We start from the raw sequence: 11267 nt of genomic DNA on the forward strand, positions 1-11267 counted from the left end.
GGCACAGAACCTTCTAGAAGCCCAGAGAAACAACTCACTGGCCTGAGGGGGTAGGAAGGTCTGTTGGACATTTCTGAGTTTGATTTCTATGGGAAGAAATACCGTGATATTATTATGAACAGATGTTGTTATGGACAGATACTATGATGGAATTACTGGGGTATTAACAAACTCTTGTGCCTTCTTCTAGATGAAAGGCTGTATAAAGGTGTTGAAGGAACAGGCCCCAGACAGTGTGGAGGGGCTGCTGAACGCCCTCAGGTGAGCCTTGGCCCTGTGGGGCAGCCGACCCTTCTGAACCATTGCAAATGTAGATGCTGTTTGGGTCCGAGGGCTAGAACACCAGGCTTAACCCCTTTGCATCTGTTAATACATGTCATCTTCCCAACTGCCTGTTGAGGTCAGCCCCATTTTTATCATCCCCTTTTTACAGATGGAAGAAACTGAAATTTAGAGAAGTCAACTCACTTGGCAAAAGTCACACAGCAGATGGCTGAGCCAGGATCTAAACCCAGGCCTGGGTGACCCCGCAGGTCAAAGGCCTGACTCCCAGCCACAATGCTTTGTGGTTGGTGGGGACTTGGCAGAAGAAGAAGCTTCCCCGGTCTCACTTCCCCCTGCACCTGTGGTTCTCAAACCTAGCTGCACAGGAGAATTATGTGGGTAGCTTTTGAAAACACTGATGCTCAGGGTCCAACCCAGGCCAAATGAGCTCGAATCGCTGGGGTAGGGCCTCAGGCATCCATTTTGCATTTGTGGGTTTGCTCTGGAGGTCCCTGGGTGAGTCATACGTGCAGCTGCCAACACTGAAAACCCTGCTCTCCCCTGTCTGGATGCCCTTGTAGTTGGCTAGTGCCAACGAGTCATGCCCGAGCACCTGCTCTCTTCCCAAGGGCACATTCACTTAATCCACTTCAGGGGAGGTATTCTTGTTTCTCAGCTGTGACATAGCCACAGGAGTTTGTTGAATCATGCCAGTCGGGATTGCAATCTGGAAAGTTCATGGTCCCTGCTGTCTCATTCATCTTTGATTTCCCTCAGTTCCTCTCAACTTCATGCATGTAGTAAATGTTCCATAAGTATAAGTGAAATGGAGCAGTGATCCTCTATGCACGTACAACACATATGTTTCATGCTCTCATTTAATCATCACAAGTCAGAGTGATAAGATCTATTACCCCATCTAATAAATGAAGAAACTGAGATGCACATGAAATGAATAATTATACACTGAGGCTAATCCTTTTTCATGAAGCTGCTAAGTCATCATTCTTCAGAACAGATGTAGCTTTAACCCAAGAGCCTTCCAGATTCTGTGGGTAAACCAAGGTTTTCTCCATTGGTGCCCATTTCACAAAAGGCTGGCTTTCCACACTCAGTAAGCAGACTTTGGCTTCTGTTGTTTGTTTGTTTGTTTTGCTTTCCAGCATCATTCAATCAAGCAGAGCTTCGAGAGCAGGGCACTGCAGTAGGCTGTGAGTTCCATCCGAATCTCGGCATTTGGTGTCTCCTGTAGACACTGTGAGGAAGTCAAAGAACACAGGTTTTTGAGGCAGGCAGACCTAGATCCAAATCAGAAATCACAAATTGTTTACAAATCATACATCATTATATTTGTCATCTAGAATGGGTCTTTTAATGTCTCTAAATCTCAGTTTGCACATCTGTAAAATGGAGGCAATAACCTGTCCTACAAAGAGTTAGTGTGAGTGAAATAAAAACTTCCATGGAGTGCTTGGGACGCGGTCAAGATTTTATTACATGTTACTTCTCTTTTCCTTTCTTTTCATGAACTATTTCTACACCAGTTAATGTGAGGAGACAAATGACACCAGTTTTCTTCAGTATATGGACCTGCCTTCGTGCCCCCTTGTGGTGGCAATGAGGACAAGCATTCCCATAAAAGTAAAAAACCCTAACAGTTTAAGTGTTGGGTAATGTTGTTATATGCAAACCCATATTTTAATATTTGTGACTCAGCAGGGGTGGCCTAGATGGCCAAGATCCTGCACTCAAGCACGTGAAGTCTGCCTCCCTGGAACATGAGATTGCTTGTGTCTCCTCCGTGAAATTATTTGATTAGGTGGAAGATCTGCTTGTTTAACAACCGTAACATAAAACTCCTTTGGAAGGAAGGATCAAATATTAAATCTGAGACTACTCTGGGCATTGAAGTGTGGCTGTTTGTCTAAAGAACCAATGCCAAGTTTGATTTCTGAATATCAGTTATGTCTCCCAAGGTAAAGATGAGCTGGAGAGTCACGATCGAAGCTTTCTCAGAGTGCTGTTTGCACTGACCGCCATCATTTTCTCTCCATCCAGGTTCACTACAAAACACTTGAATGATGAATCGACTTCCAAACAGATTCGAGCAATGCTTCAGTAAAGCTTTGCTCAGTGAAGAGGATCTTTGAACTGACCTCAGAAGATGTATATGTTTACATAATTTAATACAAATTGATGTTAATACTCGTGTATTTACATAACCGTTTCCTTCTTGTCCCTGAAATATATGGACCTTAATTTGTATCCTGACTGACTCAATCCAGCAGAGCATAAATTGACTGGAGAGCCTTATCTTCGATGTCTGAGACGAAAACCCCTTCTCCAAAAGGAAAATTTTAGAGACACTGATCTTTGCTACTGGAGTTCCTCACACCTTTAACAATCAGAAATTCCTAATAGCTTGTGGTCATGTTTTAATTCTAGATGTGTAATCTCTCTGGGAAGTATAGTTATAGAAACACGAAGTATTTGATTTCCTGGGTCAGCTCAACTACAAGAAACACAACTGTTATCCTGACAGAGAGAGAGGGATCCCAGAAAAGAAAAATGCACGTGGAGACACAAAGCCAAGTGTTTGGAATTCAGCACACCCCCTCTCTTTCCTCAGACAGCGCAGCACACGTGCAACTTTTTTGTTGCACGTATTTTATTTATCAGCATACTCTCTTCCTGTTTTGATTTATACCCTCTAATGTTCCCTTTCCATTTTGCAAGAGGAAAAATCAGTGTGTGTGCATCGGTTCATGGGAGAGAAGCAAGAAGAGATAGATGTGCTGTTGTGGATGGGTCGGTGGCTGTGGTGGAAGTGGGGCACAGGTGGGGAGGAAGGGCACCCAGGCAACTGGACGGTCATCTCTCTGCTTCAGCCCTCTGTCTCCAGGGACAGGGAAATGGAGCTCTGGCTAAAATTGTGGGTAAGGTTGCTAACGTTCCTGTTGTCTGTGGAGCGCTGGATACACAGCCCCTCCTAATAGGAGCCCTGTCCTCTGGGGACCATCCCTGTGGCAGCAGAGACCTAGACACTTAATTAGTTACCAGAAAACTAGAGGAACTTAGAGGGGAGATTTTCGTTTTCTGGTTATCTAATATTTAAATGGCAGCTCCTTCACGCCCCAACGGCTAGCTTGTTGCAATGTATAAACTCTGGCTTGAGTACTTGGATTAAGTCCTAGCCCTGTTGATTCACAGAGGGATCTTGGGAAATTCACTTAAGTTCTCTGTGTCTCACTTTCCTCATCTATAAAGTGGGCAAATAAAACAGATAATCTCCAATAGTCCTACAAGACTATGAGTCAATAGAAAGACTGACTCTCACCATCCTTCCTTTGTAAGTAGAATCCAGTAAGCATCACCCCACCTTGCCTTGATGCTTAGCATTATGACAAGGGTCATTCTGTCTGCAGACAGAGCTTAGAATGGAATCTTGGAAATCTTCTCTTCTGGTCTCCAGTGGAAAAATGGGACAGAGGATGAAGTCTAACAGGATCACCCCCATGTAGGACTAGAACCCAGGCTGCCTCATTCCTGACTCCATGCCCTTTCTTTTTCACCACGTGGCCTGTGCATACATACTATGGGGGTGATACTGGACGCTTTTAAATCAACCCTTAGCCTGAACCATATAATTGCTTGCCTATTTCTGATGGAAGGAAAGAGTTGCCCAGGGAATGGTAATTCCCAAAGTTGGGTTTGGTTATATCAGGGTTTGGTGTCATTCACAATGTCCCATTGTGACAATGTCCCAATGTCACAATGTCCCAAGGAATGAGCTGTCACACCATTACTTTCCTGACTTTGGTGGCCAGCTGGCATTCCCTTGAGTCCTCCAAGAAGAGGAGAGACATACTTTGGTTTTGTTTATTTTTAACAAAGAAATCCATTCAAGTGACAGAACAGATTACCCAGTCTGTATCTAAATGTCAGTCAACAAGGAGAGGAAAGGCCCTTTTCCTTGGAGCTTTTCAAGCTGAACAAGTACAGCTGCTTGGATGAGGGTTCTCTCATCAGAACAGAAATGCATTAGATGGCTTTCAAGACCTTTCCAAACCTAGGCATTCTAAAACCCTAGAGGAAGCCAGAAATTAGGATAACACTGAGTAAACAAGTTCATTAAATATTCAGCTTAAGAAATGTTCTTTTACTTGGCAGCCCCATGTTATCTTTGGGAAACAACTGTCAAGACTAGAAATATAGATGCACTCAATGTTTATCGTCACTGGGTTTACTTTCCTCCCATATCAGGGAAGGAGATTAAGTCTTGGAGAGGGGAAAGGACTTGCAGAGTAAATAGTTGAGCACGTTTATAATTTTTAATTAGACTTTCTATCAAATGGGACCAAACACATGGGAGAGGCTGCCGGCCTGCCCCGATTTAGCCAAGCCACCTTGTTTCAAAGCCAAGATTCACTAGTACGTGGGTTCTCAAAAGCCCAGGACCTGAACTATTGCCTCTGACTATCAGGAGGACGGTTAACCGAATGTCTGTGATCACTAACAGGTGATGGGCCTTGGGTCCACTCCGGAGCTAATGTGGGAGACAAATTCTTTTAACAGACTGTCCGCCAGGCATCAGACATCCTTGAAAAATCACAGCTTTTTGTGCTGCATGCACATGTGTCCACACCCTGTGAGTGGTTCAGGGGAAAGTGCAAGCCACAGTATCCATGTCAATGTTAACTGTATTTCATACTCGATGTCTCATGGTTTTCAAATAAAAGTGTTTTCCATTACTCATATTTATTTTGGGGCAAGCAACAAGGCGAAAATTACATTTCTCAGATGCACTGCTACTTTGGCATTATAACTTTGTTCTCGGAAACCTTTTATGTGCCACTAGGAATTAGTAAAACAAAGTGACAATGAATGTTTTGAATTGTGGTGACCCATTGGGGCTGGAGTATTAATTAACAACCAGAAAGAAAATCCTGGATACTATCCTTTAACTATTAGTTAATATCATGCTTCATGGGTGTTTGCTCTTAGTCATCACCATTGTATCAAGTTATTAATGGTAGACTGAGGTTTTTGATACATCATCACATTTAAATAACAGCAATTTCATGCTTTCTCAAAAGAAAAATGAAGCTCACTCAATCTTGGAATCTAATGGTGCAGAAGACATCAGAAACTTCTCATTCAATCTTGTATCCCAGACAGATAACAGATTTTTCTAGATGTTAATAATAAACATTGGAATTTTATCTTAAAGAAACAAAAACTTTGGAATCCAATTTCCCCACTACATCTATAAAGGCTGTTGCATACACAAAGCTGTTTAAAAGTTGTTGTATATTGTTTGCTGAAGTCCCTGTAATTTTTTTTGCCTGCTTTGCCTCTTTTTTGTACAGAAGTTTTGAGTGTGAAATGAAAATTAAAGTTTGGTACATATATTTAAAAATACACCTCTTTTATATGATGTTCAAGGTTAAGTGGGTAATAAGCACATGATCACAGATACTTGCTAAACATAGATATTTGCTAAACACCGGCTCTGCGGACCAGGAAATCACACCAACCGCCCTTCACCTCTCTATGCCTCAATTACTTCATATACCCCAAATCTGAAATACCCAAAATGAACTAGTCTTGGTACCAGCTGTATTTATTCATTTCAGCAAAGACCCCCATTATTTTTTTAAAAAGGCATAAAATACGGAGATACGTGACTGATATCTAGAGTTGCATGAGACCTACTTATTCAAGGATGCTAAGAAATAAAAGAGCATTTATTTGCTCTTTTATTTTTTCTCTTGAGTACAGTAGCACTTTATGGATTTGGCAAAATTAGCAAAGAGCCTATTCCACAAAAGTTCATTTTTCAGGCAACTTAAACTCTAAAGCAATTCTCTTAACTATTAAACACTGAAACTTTTCTAGAGCATTACTTTTAATCCCTGAACCTTTTAAGATAATCACCTAAGACCTAACTGTGTGTGCTCTCAGTGGGTCAGAGTCCCCAGCAGAGACCTTCCATGATGCCATATACAAAACACAAAGGGAAATGAATAGGAATGGTAAATTTTCTGTACATTGACACAGACAAATTATAAATGGACAAAAGCTGGAAAGAGAGAAAATGAAAGGGGCCTTTGAGAGAGAGAGAGAAGAAGGGGAGAGAGAGAGAGACCCTAATTAAATAAGTGATGAGAGTCAAAATACATGAAAAAGAAATGAGTAAGCATAAGTGTAATTGTCAAGAGGAGCACAGCTGGTGAGGAACTGAATATCCTTCATACCAACCAGAAATTTTGTTGTTAATCAGAGTTCTCTTGGAAGGATGGTAAAGAAGAGCTCAGATGGCACATTCCTGAAACCTGGTGAATATTTGCAATCTGTAGTCACACCTGATTTCGTGCTTTAAGTTATCAGTAAGCAGACAGAATTTCTAGATGTTTGCTGTTTGAAAGGTATGTAGGATAATTAGTCATCACAATGTAAATGACCAATTAAATAATACTGTATAATGTTGATTAATTTATTTAAACTGTTCATATTCATTAAGCACATTAATCTATCCAATACCAAAATCCTGGTCGCTACTAGTAACCTCCACCCTGACTGAGCACATCCTACATGTACCTCTTACTCAGTAAATAGAAAGGTCTTGGCTATTCTGTCTGCTCCTCCTCACAGGTCAAACTCCAAAGAAGGGAATTTTTATGCCCTGGTCACATCAAGTTCCTGCGACTGTATTTTTATTACTCTAGCTCTTCCCTTGCCTGATGTCCCAGAATTTAGAAAGTGTCTTTTAGGCTGAAAGTTCTTGTAAACTCAAAATAGTCTTTTCTCTATAAGATCTTCTACTTTTCACTATCAAATTGCACATTTCCAGGTTCCTCTTTCTCTCTGCCTGCACTTTCTGTTCATTTTAAATTGTCCTTGTTTGCCCCATAACAGGCTTTTTCTCAAGTCAGAAGCTATATTTTATTAACATTCCTAAGCCACCCAAGAGCTAAAGTCTTCAATGTTGTGACTTGAGGACTGGTAGTTCTAAAAGGCTTCTTAAACCTTGAAGAAGCTTGTCTCTAGAAAATATCAAAAGTACTTGGAGGAGGCTATAAAATTACCTCCCTCCAAATTTCAATAGGTTTGAAAGGATTTTTTTATTCCTTTTGTGTGATAGAAATAATGCGATCACTATTGGGAGAAGTTATAAAGGTGGTGGTGTTACATGTGAATATGGGTGGGGAGGATGAAAGGATAGGGAGCTCTAGGCTGAACCAGGTGAGTATTTACTATCTCCAAAATGTTCCATGGGCATTTCCACTCCCGTGATGCTGTCTTCAACGCACACCCTCTTCCTCACTGTCTATCTGAAGTTTACTTTGGCTTCAAGTAAACTTGATGATCCACTTCCTCCATGAAGCTTTACCTAACTAACCCAGTCCATGCTAATCCTCTCCTTTTGGCTCCTAATGCATTTAATTTATTTGATGTTAAATATAGGCCACTGCACAGTACTTTAAATTATGTGTTTGGTTTGTCCATTAGATGTGTAAGTTCCTGTGGGCAGAAAATGTGACCTACAGAGTGTCAAGCTCAACATAGGCCAGTGGCCAATAGAAGCTGCCTGCAAAGAGAAAATTTCAGGGTCCTAAAACTTGAGTGTGCTGAAATGAGACCCTGATAATTAATTTCTACAGCTCACAGCCACAAACTACCAGCTCCTCTGACTGGTCAACTTTATTCGTGGAGGAAATATTTACCTACCTGTCAGGGTATTTTTAACCTCTGTGGACACAGAGTTTGCAGCTTGCAGCAGATCTGCCAGGAGTCCAGTTGAGAAATCAAGCTGTTGTCTTGATCAGAAGTCAGAGTCAGCTAGTTCTGGCACGGGCAGACATGCTAGTTGGATGAAGTTTTGCTTGGTCTGGTGCTAGGCTGCTACTCCGTCAGAGAGTTGACCTTGAGGCAGAGGCAGAAATGCAAGTGAAGCAATTTCCAATAACTTGACCAATCAATTCAGCACCTTGGACAGCAATCTAGGCCTGTCGCCCTGACCGTCCACTGCCATGTACCCTGGAATCCATAAGTCCTATTCGTCAGTTCAACTTTGTCTCTAGAACTCTGGTTATCAAGACAATATGTTCCTCATAAAATTAAAGTTTCACGGTAGCTGGAAAAGCATTTTTCTTTGTATTGGGACTTCTGAATATCGCATAAGATGGGCAGGAAGTCGTTTTGGAAAGGCCCATATATCATCTTGCATTTTCATATTCACAATATATTAAAATTCAAACCAAACTCATAAAAATAAATCTCTCCTCTTCTTTACCCCTATTCCTCCAGCTGATTATTAAGACCTAACAAATATCCTTTTTAAAGAGCTCTCAAAATCTGTCAAATTCTCCTCAGTTCATTTTGCTTTATTTACTCCAAGCTTTACCATCTCTTCTTTAGAAGGTCACTCAGCCTTTACTTTCTCCCTCCTCTAATCCATTCTGCATACAGCTAACAAACACACCTTTCTGTGACATATGTTTGACAATGTTGTGCCATACTATTGCCTTTAGCAAGTTCCCTGAAGTATATAGTCTTGGAGATGTTAATTGGTGTTCCATGAAAAGAAAATCAATTTTCAAGTACTTGTGAAACAGGTTAAACAGATTATTTTATTTACTTATTCTTTTTTCTACTAGAATTTTTTATTCATTGTAAATCTCCACAGGAGGGTAGAGCATGTGATATGTAGCAATTCTCAAATGTATTTGTCTACAGAATTCATATTTCACAGAACATCTATGATTTCTCATGGACATTAGCATTCTGCAGAAACACTGCTTAATCAAACCTAACAACTTAATTTTCCCATCTCACTTACCTTCTATCAAACATGCATCCCATTTTTCCATGCTATAAAAAACATTCACAGTTTTCTGATATAACATCTATTGTCTTCATTTTTATAACATTGCTAATAACACTGTTATTAACACTGTCCTTCTGCCTGAAATTCTACTTCCCCTAATTTGTCTTGTGAAATCCTGTTCATCCTTTAAGACATTGCTCAAACGGCTCTTCTTCTTTGACCCTTTCCATGCTTTACCCAAGCGAAGTTAGTTACTCTTTCCTGCACGTTACCATGTTCCCATCTCCATTGTACCATTCTCAGATTTAGGTAGTACCAGAGAGACTAGTGGTGAACAGCTGTGCTTAGGTCTCATTTTTTCTCTTGCCCAAATATGTCATAGAAATAGTAATCCACATCTGAGACTTCTTTAAAATAATCTATTTTTTTTCAATCAACTCTGTAATTTAAAAAATAATAATTATGTACCATTTGAAGATCTAAAACTAGTCACTAGTCACTTAAGAAACCATCTCAACTGACATTTTTAGGCAGGTATTCTCAGTAAATAGTGTTGAATTTTTCCATATTTGTGAGGTTTGTTCATGTACTCTATACATTTCTTTTGATTTAAGTAGTTTGCATTTTCATAGAAAATGGTACATTTTATCCACATTTAAAAATATTTAGCAAAACCTTTTAGAAATTATTCATTATTTTATTATTTTCTCTTTACCTGTGGTTACATCTACTTCCTTAGAATTAACATTTTTGAATTTGTGTTTCTTTTTTTTTACCTTGACTAGACAAATACATGATTTATCTGTTCATGTTTGTATATACATGTATGCACACGTGCATGTGTGTGTATGTTGTAAGAAGTAGCTATTGAATAGCAGTTCATGATTTAAGAGAGGGAAGGCACTCAAAGTCCAAACAGCAGCCTAGGTTTTCATTCAGGTCACATAACTTACTAAATGTGTAATCTTGGGCAACTTTATTTGTGCCTCAATTTTTTTTTTTTAATTTATTTCTTTATTTATTTTTGGGTGTGTTGGGTCTTCGTTTCTGTGCGAGGGCTTTCTCTAGTTGCGGCAAGCGGGGGCCACTCTTCATCGCGCTGCGCGGGCCTCTCACTATCGCGGCCTCTCTTGTTGCGGAGCACAGGCTCCAGACGCGCAGGCTCAGCAATTGTGGCTCACGGGCCCAGTTGCTCCACGGCATGTGGGATCTTCCCAGACTAGGGCTCGAACCAGTGTCCCCTGCATTGGCAGGCGGACTCTCAACCACTGCGCCACCAGGGAAGCCCTGTGCCTCAATTTTATCATCTGTGAAATTATGTTAATTATAAAAATGTGACAAAGGGCCTTGCACCTAGTGACCAATCGTTAGTCATATTTATTGTCTACTGTAGTAATTTTTTATCTTCATTATTTCCCACTTTGTTAGTTAAAGTTCCTTATTTTATTTTTTACCTTTCATATTTTTATAATGTCTTATGTGGAATATTTAGTGGTTTTTTTTTTCCTCTGTTCATGAAAAAACTCTTTTAGGAAATGCATTTTTCTATGATAATACCTTTAGCTTCACCTCATTATCATTTTTACTAGGTTATTTTATACTCTGAGTGTAATTTTTCTTCCATTTATGCATAATTTAGGAGTAATTTTAAATATCTAAAGAGTTAAGGATTTTGTTGGGTTTTGTACTCCAATTTTTGTCATTAATGTTAGTATTATTGTATCATGATCAGAATGTGTGACCTATACCATTGCTGTAATTTTGGAATTAATCGAGGTTTTCTTTGTAGCCTGATATCTTAGTTTGAATTCCCCCCAGAAGCAGAGCCTCATGCTAGGACTTAGTCACAAGTAGTTTATTTAGGAGATGAACCCAGGGAGCAGGGGCAGGAGAACAGAGAGAAAGAGACAGGGCAGGAGGAGGACCCAATAACAGATGCACTGTTGAGCAAGTAACTTCTGAGGACAAGTAGGGCCCAATCCTTCTGAAAACTCTCTAAGGAACTGTACAGAAACTCCTAAATATCATCTCCTTGAAGACTGGATTCTGGAGCGTCCATCCACAGTTTGCCAGCCTCCTGGGCTGCACCTGTGAATGGACTAAGCAACCTTCCTTCAGTTCAGAGAAAGCCAGGAAACAGAAAAGTGGAGAGAGATAGTCCAACCTCTGGCGG

General features: G+C 40.2%; 1 protein-coding gene across 1 annotated transcript in view; it reads left to right on the top strand.

Moving 5' to 3' along the window:
• Positions 1-5637, top strand: part of CYRIA (CYFIP related Rac1 interactor A) — a 108509-nt gene extending 102872 nt beyond the window's left edge. Inside the window, exons 11-12 of the mRNA XM_059942177.1 lie at positions 191-261; positions 2323-5637. Of these exons, the coding sequence (XP_059798160.1) occupies positions 191-261; positions 2323-2386 (135 nt within the window). The 3' untranslated portion in view covers positions 2387-5637. The remainder of the gene's footprint in view (positions 1-190; positions 262-2322) is intronic.
• Positions 5638-11267: the final 5630 nt, after the last annotated feature.

Source organism: Balaenoptera ricei, chromosome 13 (genome assembly GCF_028023285.1).
Source record: "Balaenoptera ricei isolate mBalRic1 chromosome 13, mBalRic1.hap2, whole genome shotgun sequence".
Lineage (NCBI taxonomy): Eukaryota > Metazoa > Chordata > Mammalia > Artiodactyla > Balaenopteridae > Balaenoptera > Balaenoptera ricei.